This window comes from Canis lupus, chromosome 9 (genome assembly GCF_003254725.2).
Source record: "Canis lupus dingo isolate Sandy chromosome 9, ASM325472v2, whole genome shotgun sequence".
NCBI classification, from domain to species: Eukaryota; Metazoa; Chordata; class Mammalia; order Carnivora; family Canidae; genus Canis; species Canis lupus.
The window spans coordinates 57,357,416-57,376,176 of NC_064251.1; the positions used below are offsets into that span (position 1 = coordinate 57,357,416).

The window sequence follows — 18,761 nt, forward strand, 5'->3', positions numbered from 1 at the left end:
TGGGGGAAGGATGGTACCAGGAGGAAATGGGAGATGACCAGACAAGTTAAAGTTGGCTTTTGTAAAATGGTTCTTCTCTGATTTGGTCTTAGACCAGGATACTGTGAGAGTCTCATGGCACAGGTAAGGTCAGGGACATCCCTGAAATCTTCCAAAACCCAAGACTCTCCCAGCTACATGGCCCCTGCCCTATGCAGCATTATATTATTTATTCCAAGACCTTGAGGCTAAAGCTTCCAAGGTAATGGGTTCCAGTAGCCACAGGTGAGGCCACAAAAGGCAGCTGTGTGCCATGCCCACTGCTCAGTGGACACACTGACCATGATCTAAGCAGTTTTTGTGGCCCAGTGAGGGGACCCTCTGACCACAACCTAAAGCAAAGGGAAGGTAGCAGCCCCAAAAGTTCTTACTGTTTCAAATTGTACATTTGGCAGGAGAGGAAAACAGAGTAGAGAGAGGTTGTGGGCACCCAGTGCCCAGCCTGCTGCCTACCTTTGTCAGGGTTATTCAGCTGGAAGATGTCTGGGTGCTCAGGGTCATCAGGCAGCTGCACCATCCAGCCCACAACAGAGACTTTTTTGCCAGGTGTGGATTTATACTGGGGAAGAACAGCAGCATAACCAGGAGGCCCACATCCTTCACTCTCCAAAGAAGCTGAGCTGGGTCTGGCAGGGTTCCTTCCTCCTCCCACCACCTCCCCTGTTTTCCTCCCCACACCCATTACCCCCAGGTCACACTATGTGAAGTCCCAGCCTGGAGAGTCCTTTCGTGGGACTTACGTGTTTTCTGTCTGTGCCCCGCAAGGACTTGGCTCCGTAGTACAGGAGGGTGGATCCCGAGAGTATGACCCAGTACCTGGTCCATGAGGACAGCTACAGAGGAAGGGGAAGCAGAGTGGCGACCCTGTAAGTGGTGGGAGTGGAGTCTCCCCTCCCTGCCGGATTACAGATCCAGCTGCACAGGTGGAAGGGTGCTCCCTTCCTCCTAACCAGTGCCCTCACAAGCCTCATCTCTTCCTGGCACCTCGTGCATCAATATCACTTTTACCCAGGGCCGGGAGGAGGGAGACCCTCACCAGAGCCTTTGAGCTCTGAGCCCTAAGCCCTGTATCCCCTCTCTGGCTCCTTTACTCAGAGAGCCTTTCATTTTTTCACCCTGTTTAAGGCAGTGCCAAGGCAGGTGACTTGGCCCCAAGAAGGTCCCTGGAAAAAACATTTTTAAAACGCAGACACACTAAACCATAGCCTAGTAGAACCATGATTTCTGTGCTGGGGTTCTCTGGCTGAGACTCAATGGTAGCACTTGGGAAGTCCTTATGGTTAGAAGTGGGGAAAGCCAACAGAGCCAAGCTACAGGTATTCTTTCTGTTTCTCTAGGCAGCAAGGCTGGGATTCCCTCTTCAGGAGAGCTCTGCTCCTCAGTTTAGGGAAAATCACTTCAATAAGCCTTTTGGTTCTGCAAAGGTGAAGCAAGTATCTTCTCCTGAAAGGAACAAGGTTGAGAGTAGAGATGCAGATGGTTCTGTATTACAGCCTACAAGACTCCTTTTCCATGCTGGATGGAGCTATGTCACTGGAATAGTGAAAGCAGTGGCTTTCAGACCTCTTTGATGACACCCACAGGTGTGTATGACACACACGCACATACATGTCGAATTGAAAGAAGCCTCATGAAAAAGTACTTACCTTTATTATATGTAAGGAATGCTGTTGTTTTCCATTCTATTCTATTCTGCTCACAAATACAGGTTATGACCCACTGGACTGATTTCTTCACTGGGCCAACCAGCATTTGGGAAAACCCTGCTAGTGGGACTCTGTCTCTCCCTGGCTCAGGATGACTGGGCCCTGAATTCTGAGTATGGGAGAGAAGCAGGCAGGTCCATGCAACAGGCCAGATACAGGGCCCCATGTCACAGAATGCTCTGTGATAACCTGAGCTCAAGGGACAAAGTGTGGCCCAGAGCTGGGGTGAAGACCCTCCTTACCCACGAGCCACCTGGCATCTGCACACAGGCTAGCATCTGAAGGTGACAGCTGGGCTAGCACCCTGGCAACTTCACTGTGGGCACAGGCAGGAAGGGTTATCTTCAGGTGGTTCCATGGGCAGTGGACAGGGCAAGCAGGGGCCAGGACGGGAGTGGGAGGGCAGAGCAGACAGGAGCTGATACTGCCTGGAGACACAGCGCACAGGCTGGCTGTTTGTAGAAAACCCTTGCGTGGATGCTCTGTTGGTAACAGTACAGGGGTCTTTGCAGGTGGCTGAGGCCCTGCTAGGGGTGCGGGTCATGGAGCCAGTGACATGCGGGTCCAGCACAGGTGACCTGGGAACTAGCAATGGAGCCTCAAAGGCCTCCTGATGCTGCTGCCACAGGGAGAGAGGGCACCTGCAGCTGGGGGTACCATACAGGCTGTGTTGACCCTCTGAGGGGCAATACCAACCAAATGCCCAGAGGTCTGCGGGCTGCCACTGACCCTCGTCACAGCCTTGGCTCACTGCATGCTCACTGCATGTACTGCCATGCATGTGACATTCTTGCTCAGTCCTTTAGAATGTTGGCACTATTTTCTCCCAGTTTACAGATGTGGTAAGTGAGGCCACTCATTCAGTGGCACAGCCGGGGCTGGAGTGCAGGCCCTCTCTGATGCCCCTGCAGCCTCCACACAGAGCTGAGGTGTCTCTGTACTTACCGCGGGTCTCCGTCCTTCCTTGAGCAGGGTTTTCCTCCTCAGGGGACCTTCCATGGTGGGCACTGCGGCTGAGCTCCCCAGTGTACAGATGCACGGGCCTGTGGGGCTAGGGGGAGACCAGTAGTCAGACACCGCCCTGGCGGGGCCCAGCTCAGGCCCCTCTCCCCCACAGGTCCCCACCGCCAAGTCCGCAGTGCTGTGCTGGGCCAGAGGGTGCAATGTGGTTGGGGCAAGGCCAGGGAGGGGCCCCTGAGGCCATGGAGAGCTTGAACAAGGGTGGCCCTGGACTGGCCACAGCTGAAAACTTTTACCTCCCTCACCTTTCTGAGCACTTCAAGGCCCTAGGCTTGGTGACAGTGCTCCCTATCATCCAGGCCCCAGAAGCACTGCCACCTGGTCCCCACCTCCGCAGTGGCTTCCTCTGGGCCCTCCCCTGCATTCCCACCTTCCTTTCCCCCCCGTGTAGCCCCTCCAGGCCCAGTGTAGCACCAGGAGCCTGGTGGAGCCTCCATCAAGTGGGGAGGTGGCGCTGGAGTGCAGGGGGCCCAGGGGGATCCGGGCCGCCAGACAAGCTCAGCGCTGTTGCCTCAGGGCTTCGGGTGCCACCTACAGGTAAGGACAGCCAAGCGAGGCCCTGGCCCAGACCTGCCCCGAGGCCTGGATGGCAGCTTGTTTTCTGGGTAGGTGCTTCTCCTGGGCTTCTCCTCTTGGTGCCCTTCCTCCGCATGCCGTGAACAGCCCTGCCATCCATCTGGCTGCTTGAACTGGAGACCTGAAGGTTTCTCCTCTTACCTCTCCACCCCCCGCCACCTATTCAATCCCAAGGATGCAATGATCCCAAGCCCTATGTATGTCTGACTGCCCCTCAGCCATTGCACTCCTCCCACCTTAGGCCAGAAACAGCTCTTCCTTTGGACAACTGCCTGTTGGCTGTCCCCTGGCCTCCCTGAGGGCACTCCTGCCTTCCTCCTGCATGCTCTCCAGTTCTCCATGCCACGGCCAGGATGACCTGGTCACGCCACTGTCACCCCCCATCCCCACCCTGTGGTTGGGCCCCACTTCCCCAGCCTCCACCCCCTTCCTCTCTCATTCTTTCCAACATTGACTCTCCTTCACTCCCCATGCCACCCTGCTCTTCCTGCCTCCCTCTGGCTTGGGGTGCTCTTATTATCCCTACACCTCCCCTCCCTGTATTTGGTTCATTCCTATTACTCTTCCAGTGGTTTCTCCAGAGAGGCCTTCCCTGCACTCCCTTTCCAGAACACCCCACCACCTCTCTGGGACCATCAGGGACCTGGGAAGCAGCCTCATGGACTGGGGTAAAGACCGCATCTGGTGCATCCAGCAGCCTCGAGCACAGCTCATGGCATCCAACAAGCAGCCTAGAGCTAGTTGTCAGGTAAATGAGCACACGAACAAATGAATACCTATAGACGCAGCTCCGGGTTCTGGGAGAATTCCGAACTGGAACCCGCCAGTTGGGCCCCAGCGTGGCATAGAGACGTCCCCTGCTTCAGAGGAAAAGGAGTGAGTTTTAGCAACAGCCAGGAACAACCAGACACTCTGAGGAAGCAAGGGCATCTCGGACCCTAAGGGCATTAGCTCAGGAGGCTCCAACCCCAGCTCTTTCTGCACCTCCTCCGTCATGTTGCAGACACATCTGAGGCATATCTGTCACTGCCAGGCCAGTGAACACAACACCCCCAGAGCCTCTATCAGTGTCAGGGTGTGACTAAAATCAGGGCACACCCACTTACCCAATGTGAAGCTGACACATTTAATAGAAAATGCCGTACAGCCCAAATAGTCCATGATAAGTCCAATTACAAGGGCACGCACAGAAGGAATTGTGGGCAGTCTTGCATGTCGGGTCCGGGATTGGGGGGGCATGTGCACCGTCTTCATGCACCAGGGCACAGCTCAATTCCTCTGTTTGCTGTGTCCTCTCCTTTGCTGGCCCCAGCCAGACCCCTGCCATCTGCCCGTGGGCCGCCCCTCTGGCTTCTCTCCCACCTGTTGCCCCCAGCAGGGAGCCTCTGCAGGGGAAGATGCGGTTTCCAGAGTAAGCAGAATCTAACCTACAGGGTGGGCGGGGAGGCTTCTGTCTTTCTGTCTCTTCTGTTCACCTTTTCCTCTTTCAGCAGGATGATTTCCTGTGTCCACTTGGTCCTCAACCACCTTCTACCCCTGCTGCATGGTGTCTCCCTGGGCCAGTGCTTTCCTTGCTCCCCGGCCAAACAGTGATGTAACCCAATTTAGAAGGTCAGACAAAGTCAAGCCTGCCTTTGCAAATACACTCTCCATTATCCGCTGCCAGTCCTAGGTTGCTGCGTGCAGCCCCTTGGCACTGGACACCTGGGGGGTGGGTGGTTGGGGCCAGGCTCATTCTTTGCAGCAGGCCCATTACAGCAGAAGTGGGCTCAAGTTCCTCTTTGGGCGGGGCGGGGTGGGGGGTCGGGTCACGTGAGTCCCTGCCCCTCCGTCCTCTGCTTGAGAAGAACTGTCCTCAATAACCATCTTGGGTCTGTGGTACAGAGGCCCAAGTTCAGGGCTGGTCAGAGTCTGGTGGCCATCTAGGCCAATTGCCCATCCAGCCACTCCTCCTTAGGTGGTAAAGAGCCACAGCATGTGCTTAGGCCCTCAAGTCCTCAAATGTAACAGAGCTCAGTCTTTCCCCAGCACCCCTGGGTGACAGAGGATGGTCACAGGCCAGGAGCTGTGGTGCAGAAGAGGCCCTGCCACAATAACTCCCAGCCCACACCCCGGATTCTCTTCTCCCTCTCCTCCATTCAGAAAAAGGCTTGCAACGCGGTGATGAGCAGGACATCACAGGTAACAACAAATCTGCTCTAAATTATGAAAAGCTTCGGGACTTTCATTGTTACTGTCAACACTGCCGAGTACCTCACAACTGGGTCACAACATATTATAACCCCGTGCTGAGGCAGGCTGCTCGGAGGGCTCCTTCAGCCTGCCTCCAGGGTTGCTTTCCTCTCCAGCCATTACCAGAAATTTCTTATGAGTTGGGGCAGGGTCTAACAGTGAACCTTTCTGGGATGACATTCCTTGTGCCCAGGGGACATCTCCTCATTTGATCTGGATTCCTGCTCTGAGCTGCCACCTGTCTGGAGTGGGACATGGAGCTTCCGTTTGCAGAGCTGGATCCTCTGGCCCCTTCTTCTCCACCTTTCTTCTTGAGTCTTTTTGCCCTGGTACCCAAGGAAAAGGTGTGATGACAGCGGGCTGTCTGCCATTACCAGTAGTCCCACCAAAGGGGGGATGTGGTTGGTGCTTCTATCTCCCCTCCACCTTTCTCTCCTTTCTGAGATAGTCCACGGCTGCACACTCAATAGGTGTTTGCATGACTGACACTTTTCAATGGAGAGCTTTAAATCAGTGTCTTCCAACCAGTCTAGTCTTTTAAGTAGCCTTTTTCCATGTTCTTCCTAAAGGCGTGGGGTGCCCCCCAGTGTACCAGGCTGGTGGCGGGTAATGCAGGGGCGCAGAGATCACCAGTGAGTGTAGGCTCACATGAGCAAGATCATGACACTCACCATCTCACTGGAGTTTTAAGCATATTATCTTCCCCAGAAGAGGGAAACTGAGGCTCAGTGATGGGAAAACACTTGACCAAGGCATGAGCCTAATAAGCCAGGATGTGAACCCTGTTCTGACTCTACAGCCCAAGCTGCTCCCACACCTTTCAGGGCCGCAGGGAGGCTGAGATGTGCCATGTGGTGGGGTCTGCCACAGGGACTAGGTCTCCATGTGGAGCCAGCACCCTGTGGGTGGTGTCCGGGCATTCTCCTCCCAGAGGTGCCACTCCTGTGGGCCTCTGCTACAGCTCACACTGATCAGGCTTTGTCAGTGTCTGAGACTGGACAGCCCGAGCAGTCGTAGGTCCTGGTCTCTTGGGGTGGGACTACTTCCTGGGTCCCTTGGCCCCTGGTCTCTGCACTGGAGTCATCTTCCAGTGGCTGACTGGCACTAAAGAGCAGCTGCCACTTATCCACTGCTGACCATGAGACACACTGTTCCTCGCACCTCTGTGAGGGGTACTGTTCCCACTCTGTCTTAGATGAGGAGACAGAGGCTCAAGAAGATGAAGCCACTCATTCCACTGTACCGGCCTGTCATTAGGGATAGAGATGTAAGTATTCACAGAGCGGGGATGGCTTTCCAGTACGAGCAGAGGGCCTATGTCTGTCAAGCTGCTCCCAGTGGGGCAATTCAGAGCCTGCTTCCCTGGAACCTGGGGGATTGACCCTGGCCTTGGAGGTCAGCGTCACGGTGACTTTTCCCCAAGGCCAGTTTTTGGGATAGTTAGGGTTGTGGTGGCCCACCTTCCTCCCCAGGTGAGCCCTGCAGGGTTGGAAGAGGGTTATGACGGTTGGGGACTATGGTGTGGCCTGAGCAGGAACCTCAGCCACTGAAACCAATCTGATCATGGCCTTGTTTGAGAATATTTGTTATTTGAATGTTCAGAGCCAGAAAATGCAAAATGAAGGGGCAGTGGTACCTGGTAAACTCAAAAATCAGGGGATTTCTTGGACTGACATGGAGAGTCCCACTCTGGAACCACAGACACCTTTTCCAACATGATGCTGGGAGCAGAATGTGGCTGAATGTATGTAATTCAGGAAGGCCATTTTACTGTTTCTTTTCGAGGATGGATTTTGGGCAGCGGTGGGGAGAAGGGATGCAGCAGGCAACCCTACTCATGGGAAGTCTGGTCTGGGAAAGATGTACGGCTAGCAACCAAGTAGAACACTTCAGTCTCAAATAGTGTACAAAATGGTAATAATGATGGTGGTGGTGGTGGTGGTGGTGATGGTGATAATGATGGGCTGATGGGAATGATGGTATGATGATGATGATGGGGTGATGGAGATGATAAGGATAGGATGATGGTGATGATGGAGTGATGGGAATGATGGGAATGATGGAGGTGATGGTGATGATAAGGATGGGATGATGGTGATGATGGGGTGGGATGATGGGAATGATGAAGTGATAGTGGCGATGGGGATAATGAGGATGGAATGATGAGGATGATGGGAATGATAGATTCCAGGCAATGTGCTAAGCAGTACTTTTTCATTATCTTGTCTAGTCACACAGGGCTTTTTTGTCCTGAAAATCAGGAATACTGTCAGGCAGGCACTATTTTTTTTTTTTAATTGTTTGTTTTAAGTAGGCTCCATCCCTAGCAGGGAACTCAATGAGAGGCTTGAACTCACAAACTCGAGATCGAGACCTGAGCTAAGATCAAGAGTCAGATGCTTAACCAACTGAGCCATCCAGGTGTCCCCAGCAAGCACTATTCTTATCCCCATCTTGCAGATAAGGAATCTGAGGCTTGGAGAGGTGGAGTGACTTGCCCAAGCTCACAACACTAGGAAGAGGAAGAGCAGGTCAGGCTGCTGAGGTGGAAGCAGCCAGAGTCCTGCTAGGCCAACAGCATCATGAGAATTTTGACTATCCAAGGCAGGTCTGAAAGGCACCTTCCCCTCAACAGTTTTCTAGGTATACTTTAAGTAGTATCATGGGGATTAAATTCCCCCTGTTGGGGAACAGGGAGAAGTCTTTGATAATAATAACATTGGGGTCCCAGTAATCTTGTCTTAGCAGAAATAGAGTCCTCCACCCCATCCTTCTATCTCAAGTGCACAGAGCCCTTTGAGGTACTAATGTGCCTGTGGAAGTGTCCAGGAGATGCTGTTCATTGACAGTGTCCACTTGCACCAGCAAACTTTTAACAGGAAGCCATTCCATTAGGCCATAGCTTGGTCATAGCTACTTCCTGAAGATTCACAGATAGGAAGCTGCCACTCTGAGTTCTGCTGGACCTTGAGACATCCCTTCCAGCAGGACTTGCTAAAGGATTTCTACTGCTTATAAGTCACTCACTCACTCCTCTCTCGGCAATGTCCTTGATCTACTGAGTGGGTCTCTAGGAGCCATATTTGCAATGCATATCTAGCTGAGTGGATAGAACAACACCCGATCCAAGACAGGTCAATCAGATTTTCTCTCATGGCAATTAGGAACTAGATGAGATGGAAAGTCAGGCTCTGTGGCTGGATGAGGTATAACATGTAAACTTGGGAGCTGTGAGGTGTCCATCTTCCTCTCTGTGAGCTGGGAAATCTAGAAATCTGGTCTGCAGAGAGAGAAGGGAGAGCAGCAGATATATGTGGAGAAGGATTAATTTGAAATCGAAAGGGAATCCTGTCCACTCTCTAGGCCCTGAAATCTGAGGGGTTGTAGGTTTTGGACAGAGAGGTTGTGGGCTGAGATTTCTCAGCAACCTGTGAAGCCACAGTAGCTCGTGGGCAGGGCCCAAGGACAAGGTCAAGTGAAAGGCCCAGGGACTTCTGGCCACTGTTCTCTCTCAGAGGAGCCTAAACTCCTGGGTGGAGCCTCATTTTCCAGACTTTGGTGTCTGTTGCTAAAAGCAAGGCAAGAGATGGTATCTTTGGGGGAAACCCACATCAGAAGCTTGGCATGTTGTCCAACCAGGCTGCCACAGGAGGCAGAGCATCAGAACAGAGGCACAGAGCAAGATGGACCTGGAGAAACCAGACAGAGGGATGGGTGGGTGCAGGCACGACTCTGGGGGATTCCTGGGCCTCAGCCAAGGGCGTGGGAGGAAGGCAGTGAGGTTCTCCATGAAAGTCACCCTACAGACAGCCACTCTCACGTTACACTTCAGTTAAAGGGACCCTCACCACCAAGGCTGCCTCTAGAGCCTCCAGAACTGCCCCTCCCTCTCTTGAAATGCTGCATAGTCTGGGGCTGCCATGACTTTACTTTCCTGGGGTTTCCCTAAGAATGTTGGAAGATTCCACTGGCTAAGAACAAGTCAACCTCACACAGGGAAAAATGGCATCGCCCAATTGCCTTGGCACCCTGGGGTACCTCAGAGCCAACTCTCTGCAGCGGTCTCTTAAAGGGGTCCTCCCCCCAGTTCGGTGTCACCCTGGAGGCCAACCAGAGCTCGTGGACGCTTGCCTTCATGGTAGCTCATCTGTCCCACAATTACTGAACTATCATTTTGGGACTTTCCTCTTCACCCCACCCACTCTGAGCCCCCTGGATCACCTGCTTGCTGGTAACAGGTACCGACTGAGTGAAAGCCACAAAAATGTCAAAGTAAGTTCCCAAACAGAGCAACTCCACCCATGTGCTAAGCATCCTCGCTGTAGAGCTGAGGCTCCTGAGGCTCAGAGGTTGAGAGACACACCCAAGGTCACTGAGAGCAAGGTATCCTGACCTCAGGCCCCTCCTAGCACTGCTGGCAGTGTAGGGAAGCCAGACGATGATCTTTCAATGCAAAGGCACACTAAGAACTTCGGAGACCAAGACACATCATGGAGTCCCCCTCTCCGGCAGGGACTCTTAAGAGCCAAACCAAGCATCCCTGGGCCACCTCTCTCATCTTGGCACACAACTCAGGCCTTGGAGCCTCCTTAGATCCTGGGATCCCTCTTGAGGGCCCACTGTGATCCTCTTAACCGATGTCCTTGGGCTTCTGTGTAACCATCGCCACTACTGGAAGCCACTCCTGACCCCAGTCTGACTCGGGTCACTGCACTGGACACTCCCATTGAGTGCTGCACAACTTCCAGACCCTTGTGGACCTGGCATCATTGATTTGTTCTCTCTCCCAACCTGACTGTGAGCTGCGACTAGATTCCCTGTATCCCTCACCTCCCTGAGAAGGAAGGAGAAACAGCTCTGCTTCAGAGAGGGTTGTCACTCTTGTCTCTTCCCAAGGATCCCTCTGCCTCCTCGTCTTTCCACCACCTGTATTTCTGGGCTGTCTCTCTTGCGAGAGCGCCCTTCCTCACACACTGCTGATGTCGGAGTAGAGAAGACGGATGGCCAAGGGTTTCGTGATGAACTCTGTGACATACTTTCCTATGTTACTCCTTAAAAAGCAATCAGTAAACATTTCTGATTTTATCTTTTTTAAAAAGTTAATTTTTTTCTGGGCATAAAGGAAACATGTACCCATTGTAGCAGATCTGGAGAATATAGAAAAAAAAATGAAGGAAAGAAATTCATTCAGTGACCCTAGAACCCAGAAAGAACTAAGATGAGTGACATTACACATTTTTGTACATACATATATGTTCACTTCACTCATCCATTTTGTTCCTAATTTTTAAGAACTTCACTTAAAATTATTAACTCTTAGGCTAATATTTTTATTCTCACTTTGGTGCCACATTGGGCATAAAAAGAAGCACCTATTAGCTCTTTCTGATGGGCTTGACTAAAATATTCCCTTCCTTCTTGAATTTCTGAGAAGCCTGAGGTTTGCTCGAGGCTAGCCTATGGCAATGTCCACAGTCCCTAGTTTCCAGTTAATTAAGTACATGTTGAAAATGCCTTTTCAGGGCCGCCTGCCTTCTTTCCTTGGGAAAGCACGGTGTGATATGGGATCCTCCTCAACCCAGGACACTGAGGTGAGAAAGGTACAGGTTGGGACATGAGGTAGTCTTAAGAGAGGAGGGGGCCCACCCTTACCCGTCGCCCCAGGGACTCTGGCCTCTGGTTGTTGAGGGCCCTGACCCAGGACCACTGCTCTGTCCTCATTCTGAGCCCAGAAGATAGGGGAGGGTTTTTAGAACAGCCGAACCAACCCCTACCTGGTCTGGCCACCTCATGGCTAGTCTGTTCTCACTCCTCCTCAGCCTGCGGCCCTGCTGAGGCTGAGACATAAGAAGGGACAGCAGATGAGATGGGCAGCAGGAGGTCCTCTTTGTCCCTGAGCCCTCAATGCACAGTCCTAGCAAGAACAGGGTCAGTGGGGGTGCCATTCCACCTCCTGGCCCACTCCCACAGAGAGCAGGGCAAAGGGTCCCCATGACTCTTGTGGGCTCCATCATGGGTGCTTGTGAAGGCTGGCCACTCGAGGAAAGCACCAGGTGTAGCCTGAGCTCTGGCCACCAGGCTGAAATGTCCATGTGTGTGATCTCAGGGAAAGCAAACCTGAAGACAAGGCCATATGACCTCGCATTCATCAGACAATGGGAACCCTCCTTCCTGCCTGGTCACAGTGGCATACAGAGTGATTAAGATGTGTCTGCAGACCAATGGAGGGCTATGTGTTGGCTCCAGGGGTCTCTGGCCTGGGACCTCCCTATCCTCTAGCTGGTATTTGGCTCTGTTTCTCTTCCTGGCCTGGGTCAAGGCTGTCACCAGGGCTGGGGCCTGGTCAACAAGTCAATTGAAGAGTGTGGAACCTAGGCTTCAGGGCTGTGAGGTAAGGTGCTGCCCTGGCCCTAGCCTGGCCTCGTTCCTGTGGGAGGGGCCAGCCCTCTCCTATACTCTTAGCTGTGGTTGAGGTCACAGTCCACCCATGCAAGTGTGAAAGTATAGAGTTAAGGCTGTGTTCTCACAGCATCATCAGTCAGGACCAGCTGGTGGGTCTCTGAGGTGGGAAGCTCTGCTTTGCTGAAAAGTGTTCTGGAGGCTCTTTCAGGGCAGATGCTGGCCTCTGGACCCAGGCAGGGTGGCCCTGACTTCCAGGGAGAGGGAATCTGTTCCCCTTTGTAGAGCAGGAGCGAAGTGGCCTGGGGGTGAAGGGAGGCCCCATTGGGGCCGAGCACTGTTCCGGTGAAGGTGAGGAAGGGAGGCCCAGGTGGCACAGTGAACTGTGGTCACCGAGTTTTATCAGAAAGAGTGGCATTTAACAAAAGTTTTCAAAGACCGTGAGGCAGACCCTCCCCTCCGGCTCACCCATGGTTCTTTTGGAAAGTCTCAAATGCTTACATGCATCTGAGGCAGTGAACTGTTTCTAGTGGACATGGAAAGAAGCTAGTACAAGATGGAAATGCAGACTGGAGGCTGGGCCACAGGGGCTGGAGGCCAGGGGTCAGCCTGAGTCTCAGAGTGGACTAGAGGGCTCATCCTAGCCCACTGGCATCTTCCAAAGCAGGTGGTCTCCTGCTCCCTTCATCATGCTAGGAGAACGAGAAATAGGACGTTCTCCCAGTGGGCTTCTGGAGGCAGGGCTGGGCGGCTGCACAGGTGAGCCAGCTGGGAGACCAGCTCATGCAGGAGGTCCCACCCAAAAGGCACCTACTATGGACATTCCAATGTAGAGTAAATCGAATGCCAAATTCTAAGTGAAAGAGAGAAAACAGAAATGCTGTATCTTACAGGATTTGCTACTAAGGATAGCGAACCTACAGGGGGTCAGGAACCCTCATAGTCTTCCTTCCTGGTGGCTCTGGTCTGGGTCATAGGTACTCATCAGGAGCAGTATTTGTTGCCCTCAGTGACTAGTGTGGTGTCTGGCAGGACGCCATGGCTTAATAAACATCCACTGATTGAATGAATGAGAGAATGAGGGGGTGAATGAACCAGTGTATAAGGTCAGGTCTGGATCCTGGTGCCATGCCTGCAAGTTTCCCTCTGAGTATCCCCTCATTGGCCTATGGCCAGGGGACACTGGCTTGCCTGTGAGCCCTGTCCATCAGGGCATTCCTAGGAGTCCCCTGACTGCTGCTGACACAAGTCAGACTTTTGCTCATCAGATCTGGAGTCTACCCTAGAGCCTGCCTGGTTCTCATCTCCTCTGCTGGGCTGGCCCCAAGGCGCAGGCAGTGGGACTTACTGGCCTGAGCAACCCAATCAAGAACTGAGCAAATATCCCCCCAGGAGTCCTTCAGCAGGGACAGAGGGAGCAGGTTCCAAGGGCTCATGTTGGTGTTCCTTCCCTTTTCCAGATCTCCATCTAGGGTCTCACAAAGGCGCCACACTGACCAAATGACATGGGGCCAGGCCCTGTGCCTATCACAATGGCCCTCTGGTTGAGGCCAGAAGCATAGTGGTAAAGAGGTGGTCTCAGCAGTCAGGAGGATGTGGATTTGGGTCAGCTTTGCTCTACCAAAGGAGCGTGAAGCAGGACAAGTCACTTCACCTCTCTGACCCTTACTGTCCACAGGTGTAAAACGGGGACACTAAGAATAACCACTGTGTAGATTCGATTGAGGATTCGATGAGGCCAAGACAGTACCTGAGACACACGGTATGCTCAACAAAGATCACTTATGACTTATCACTTACGTCCCTCTGCCCTGTGAGGACTGGCTGGGTGTGTTCATCTCCTCTCTGGCCATTTTATGATTATGGGGACTGATGAGACAGGAGGCTTCAGCACCAGAGAAGTGAGGAATGTGCAGAGTGTGAGAGTGTGAGTGTGTGTGAGGGAGAGAGATAGAGTATGCACACATGTGTGAGGTCTATATGTGTGAGCTGTGTGTGAATGTACACGTGCATATGTATACCTACATAGATGTGAGTACACAAGTGTATGTATGGATGTGTACACACACAGCATTTCTTGTAAAACATGTATCAAATGCATGTGGGAGACTGTGTATAAGTCTGTGTGTGTGTGTGTGTGTGTAGAGTGTACATAACTGTGTGTGTGCACCTGTCTGTGTGCACAGGTCTCTGCACGCTGGTGGCAGGGCCACTCTGAAGGGTGGTGCAGATCTGCCTCCCTGAAGCATTCTGTGTCAGTGGATTTCTCTCTGCCTCTCCTCAGACCTCGAGTCACTGTGTTGTCCTTCACCTTTGGTGGCACCACAGCTATGGGAGCTCCCTATCCGGAGTCTGTCTTTCTAGAGCCTGCCTGGTGCCTGGCACAAAGAAAGCCTCAGCATGTGGAGTACATGCAGTGGGTGGATTCCTGAGCAGGAGGCCCCACTCCTGGGGCAGAAGGGCTCACCACAGGGAGCCAAACCCTGGGTTGGGGTCCACTTCATTGTCCCAGTGCCCAGCAGGGTGGGTCAGCCCAAGGCCTGAGGCCATGCGAGTGTAACACTCTCAGATCCCACCAGGCGGAGCCACTTGCCCATTTCCACACCAGGCCAATCTCTGGCTTCTGGTTTTAAAAACCCACATTTCAGACCAAATCTGCTCACAGGTTTCCTCAGCAGCTCGGCCTAAGGAAGAGGTGCTGGCCTCGGGCTCCTGGGGCTAGCTCTGGATTGGATGATGAGTGGGGCTGCTCAGAGCATGGGGCTGGGACCCCCACCCCACACCCATCCTGCTCTTCCACCCCTCACTCCGAGTGGGCCCTACCCCTGGTCCGAGCTGACTTGAGGAGCCACAGAGCAGCCTCCCCAGGCTGGGCCAGTGAGGGGTGGTGGGGGTGGGGGTGGGGGTTGGTCCCCTCCCGGAGCGCTGAGTGCCACCCTGGGAGGGAGGCTGAGCTGAGGCCACACTCACCTTTCCAGCCCTGAAGACATCTCTTCACTAAACTCTGAGCTCTCACTACTGCCTGGAAAAGGAACACAGATCAATGAACATGGCAGCCTCACAGAAGAGGGGACAATCCCAAAGGAGTCTATTCTCCTGGGCCAGCAGGCTCAGGCCCCTGAGCTCCACAGAAGTGCCAGAGAAACAGCTTTCTGGCCCTGTGGGCAACTGTGTGACTTGGGGTTTTGCTGCTGCTATTTCTGACTCATTCTCCTGGGAGAGTCAAAAGAACTATGCTCTCCCACTGTTCCAGGGTCCTCCACTCTCTTACTGCTGCCTCTCTGAAGGCTGCAGCTGCCTCCCACTGGCCCACCAGGCTCTGTGACCCTTGGCCTCTGTGTTGGCCTGGCCTGGCCTGGCCCTACCACTGCCTTCCTCCTGGTCCAAGTGAAACCAGTGGTAGAACAAACCTCACTTAGTGAAGACAGGGGCCAAATGAGCAAGGGCCAGGTCCCAAGGGCCAGGACTGTCACAGAGCAGCTGCTTGGCATTAGACAGAAGCCTTGAGGAAGTGGTCCTTCACCTGGCCAGCATACACAAGAGAGGCTCCACCTCCCCCGGCCGCCCCTCTGGGGTGGACTGGGACACCTGTTAACAGCATGCTGCTGAGTGCCTTTGTACTCTCCCTCAGTTCAACACTTGGCCTGGGCTGTCTGCTGGCATCAACTCTGGGCAGGGGGAGAGGGGAAGGGAGGAGGTCTCCGGCACCTTGGGAGTCACCAGGTGGAGAGGGCTCCAAACAGGGCACATGCACACATGACAGCTTGCTCCTGGGCTTCCAGCTCCATCCGGAAAAACATCTACATTTCCCAAGAGGAGGAACCGAGAACCAAATTGCCTGGTGATCTCCTGTCGTGCCTGACTAGGTTTTCTGTCTCAGGAATAGCAAGGCCTGGGCTCAGGCACAGCTCAGAAAGTTTCCTGGATGTAAAACAGCTGTCCTGCTGCCCAGCTGAACGCTATGGGGCTGGCATTTCCCAGACTGGCTCCTCAGAACCTCATCCTCATCTCATTCCCTATCCCATTCCAGGACACTCCAAGGAAAAGGGTTCTGTGACCAGGCTGGGCGAACCTGCAGACTCTACTGCCTTTATGGGGATCCATAATCCCCCATTGGCATATTCGAGTCTCTGAGAATGGACCTGCTTACCTGATTCAACCCAGCCTCTCTCCAACATACTGACCCCAGAATTCTTCTCCCCAACACATTGACACCTATGAACCACGGGCTACACTGTCCTAAGCTGTGGTAAAGCCCTGATGGGGTCCAATGATGATGACTTCCTCCCAGGTGAGAAGGCAGACACAGACCTTGTTTGTTACAGCCTTTCCGGGGGCAGGAGACAGCTGTCCTTGCAGTGACACCGCCTCAGAGACTGGCCTTGTTTCACAGGGATGTGCGACATGGAATTCCCACCCTTCCCCTTCCTCCCAGTGCTCAGGGGCCCCCCACCCTGTAGACAGTACCCAGATCAAACCCCAGCCTGGCAACTGTCTAAGCTGCCACAGGCCTAGGAGGGCTCCCAGGTAAGGGAAGCAGACAGACACACAGACACACAGACTATGGAAGCACAGGCACACTGAAAAGCGCAGCCAGTGGAGACTGCACTTGTTTGATGGCAGTAATGACAGATGACGGCACTGCAGGGGGGCGGGCCTGTGACCAGAGCTCAACAGTGTCCTCAGCTCTGGCTCAACCTCTCTCCATCCCAGCCTCAGCACTTCAGTTTCCATTCCTCCCACTGACATAAGTACCATTTCTGGCTAAAGCTCAGACATGCAATTTTATCCCTGAAGATCAATTTTTCATCCTCCCTAACTCTGGCTTCTCAGTGTGAAGACAAGTACACAAGAAGAACCCGGTGGTCCACCCAGCTGCTGTCTCCAGGTAGCTTCCCCCACTTGGCCTTGTACACTGGGCTTGTGGCTCCCCCAGGACATAAGCCTCATTGGGGCAGCAGCCAGGCTTTGGCAGTTGCCAACCAATGACAGCAGGTCTCAGGTGTGCATCCGGCTGCTCCTTCCACCTGCCTGCCATGCTCAGGGCTACCAATGAGATGAGACAGACCCAGGGCACTTTGTGAAGTCCTGGAGACCAGGAATCAAAGGCCTCCCTGGCTCTGGCGACTCTTGTGGGGGGACCTTTCTGCAGGGGACGAGGGGCCACCGGGCACTGCACGGTGACAGAGACAGACATGGAGCACACGCTGGACTGTGGCCTGCCTGCTGTCATGTGCAGGCCGGAGACGCTTACCTAGGGAGAGTCCATTGGTGACGGCAGAAGAGGAGGTGAGGGCGAGGCCCCTGCGGGGGCTGCGAGACTCTAGGACACTGTCGTCCAGCAGGTGCCTCGCTTTCTCCGATGGGAATGTCGCACTTTTACTCTCAACTACACTCAACTGACACATCATACTGGAAAATGGAAAGGAAGAAAGAAGGCAAAGCTCCTTATCCTCAGAGTAACAGTGAGTACACCTGCCCTGGGGTCTTGAGCAGATGGTGCAGCTGAAGGAAAAAGACTTCCACCCAGAACTATGGCACAGTCCAGGCTCTGCCCTAGCGCATGGCATGACCTTGGGCAAGTCACATCCTGTCTCTGAGCCTCAGTTTCCCCATCTGTCAAATGGGGACTCACAATACTTGCCCTGTCTGTCTCTCAGGATGATGACAAAGCTCAAGTGAGTGGACAGCACTTGTGAACGATGGAGCCACACAAGTGAAGGGGGAGCATGACCCTGTGGGCAGTGCGCCTGATTCTGGAGCCACGCATCTGATCCAAATTCTTGTTCCAACCTTACTTACCATTGTGAAGTACTTCAACCTGTTGAACCTCACAGGACTCCTTCTTACAGTGTATACTATAGCACCTACCTGGGAGGCCTGCAGGGACTCAATGATATAGTGCTTGACAGGCATGTATCAGACTAACACAGAGCAAGCCCTAGACACTCAGAGAGCAACCCCCCACCCAGTCTGTGAGTGACTCCAAGGCCAGCTTGAGCTGACTGAGGCTTGTGTCTTAGTGGTGGAAGGAAGGGAGAGAGAGAAGGACGGAAGGGAAAGAGGAAGAGAGGGAAGGAGAGGAGGAAAGAACAGGGGGAAGAGGGCTCCAACTGTTCGAGAGTCTCTGACCAGCACCCCAGGGACACAGGCATGGCTGCCCCAGCCATGTGAGGTCCACACGTGCCCCCCAGCTGTCAGTCACATAAGGCTGGGCAAACTAGTGGCAGGTTCACTGCTCTGCAGGCTTTCTGAGACAACTGGCAAGCAGACACTCTGAGCCCCAACACTGGCAGGTGCCTTAAGACATTTCCAGAGCCCCTGCCAGCCTGAAGGGAGGGACCAGCCTTCAGGAAGAGGAACTCAGCAGATGGCTAAGGGAGCCCCCCAGTGGTCAAGCATTCCCAGCCACCGTGGAGCCCATGCCCCAGCTCAGTCTAGTCTGGAGCCCACAGTGGGTGGGGGTTGGGGGGGTCTGCTCAGTCACCCACTTGTTTCCCAGGCTGTGGCTCTTCCTGTGTCTTGGGACAGGGGGTGTGGGGAGGCTGCCAGCCACAGATGCATCAGGACAGGTGGGCCGCCGGCTGAACCTTGCAGAACTGGAGCCAGTGGAGGGGCCTGTGAACAGAGCAGAGAGCAATGGTCGGGGCTGGGCTGCAGATGCTCGGAGGTGAGGGCCCCGGGGGGGTAAGGCACCAGACCCGGCTGTTGAGTGCAGGGCACGGTTCACAGAAACCTTGTGGTTTCCCACTCATGAGACACTGATCTCTCACTGGCAGGATAACCAGC

The 18,761-nt window shown here is 53.8% G+C and overlaps 1 protein-coding gene and 1 long non-coding RNA gene across 12 annotated transcripts in view; one reads left to right on the forward strand and one right to left on the reverse strand.

The window, feature by feature from the left end:
* The window catches only part of RALGPS1 (Ral GEF with PH domain and SH3 binding motif 1), a 295,268-nt gene that overhangs the window by 11,097 nt on the left and 265,410 nt on the right, over positions 1-18,761 (reverse strand). For 5 of the 11 annotated variants that reach the window (XM_025475185.3, XM_049114458.1, XM_049114457.1 and 2 more), the window contains 7 exons: positions 18,464-18,590; positions 17,227-17,384; positions 14,943-14,994; positions 4,118-4,201; positions 2,691-2,796; positions 780-872; positions 493-598 (listed from right to left, as the gene is read on the reverse strand). In XM_025475185.3, the coding sequence (XP_025330970.1) occupies positions 493-598; positions 780-872; positions 2,691-2,796; positions 4,118-4,201; positions 14,943-14,994; positions 17,227-17,384; positions 18,464-18,590 (726 nt within the window). The remainder of the gene's footprint in view (positions 1-492; positions 599-779; positions 873-2,690; positions 2,797-4,117; positions 4,202-14,942; positions 14,995-17,226; positions 17,385-18,463; positions 18,591-18,761) is intronic. The other 6 variants (XM_025475186.3, XM_049114459.1, XM_025475191.3 and 3 more) reach the window with 3 other exon arrangements.
* On the forward strand, positions 13,275-18,469 carry LOC118355622 (uncharacterized). Its single transcript, XR_004818387.2, has 3 exons — positions 13,275-13,734; positions 16,003-17,437; positions 17,633-18,469. It is a non-coding gene; the product is annotated as an uncharacterized LOC118355622 (long non-coding RNA).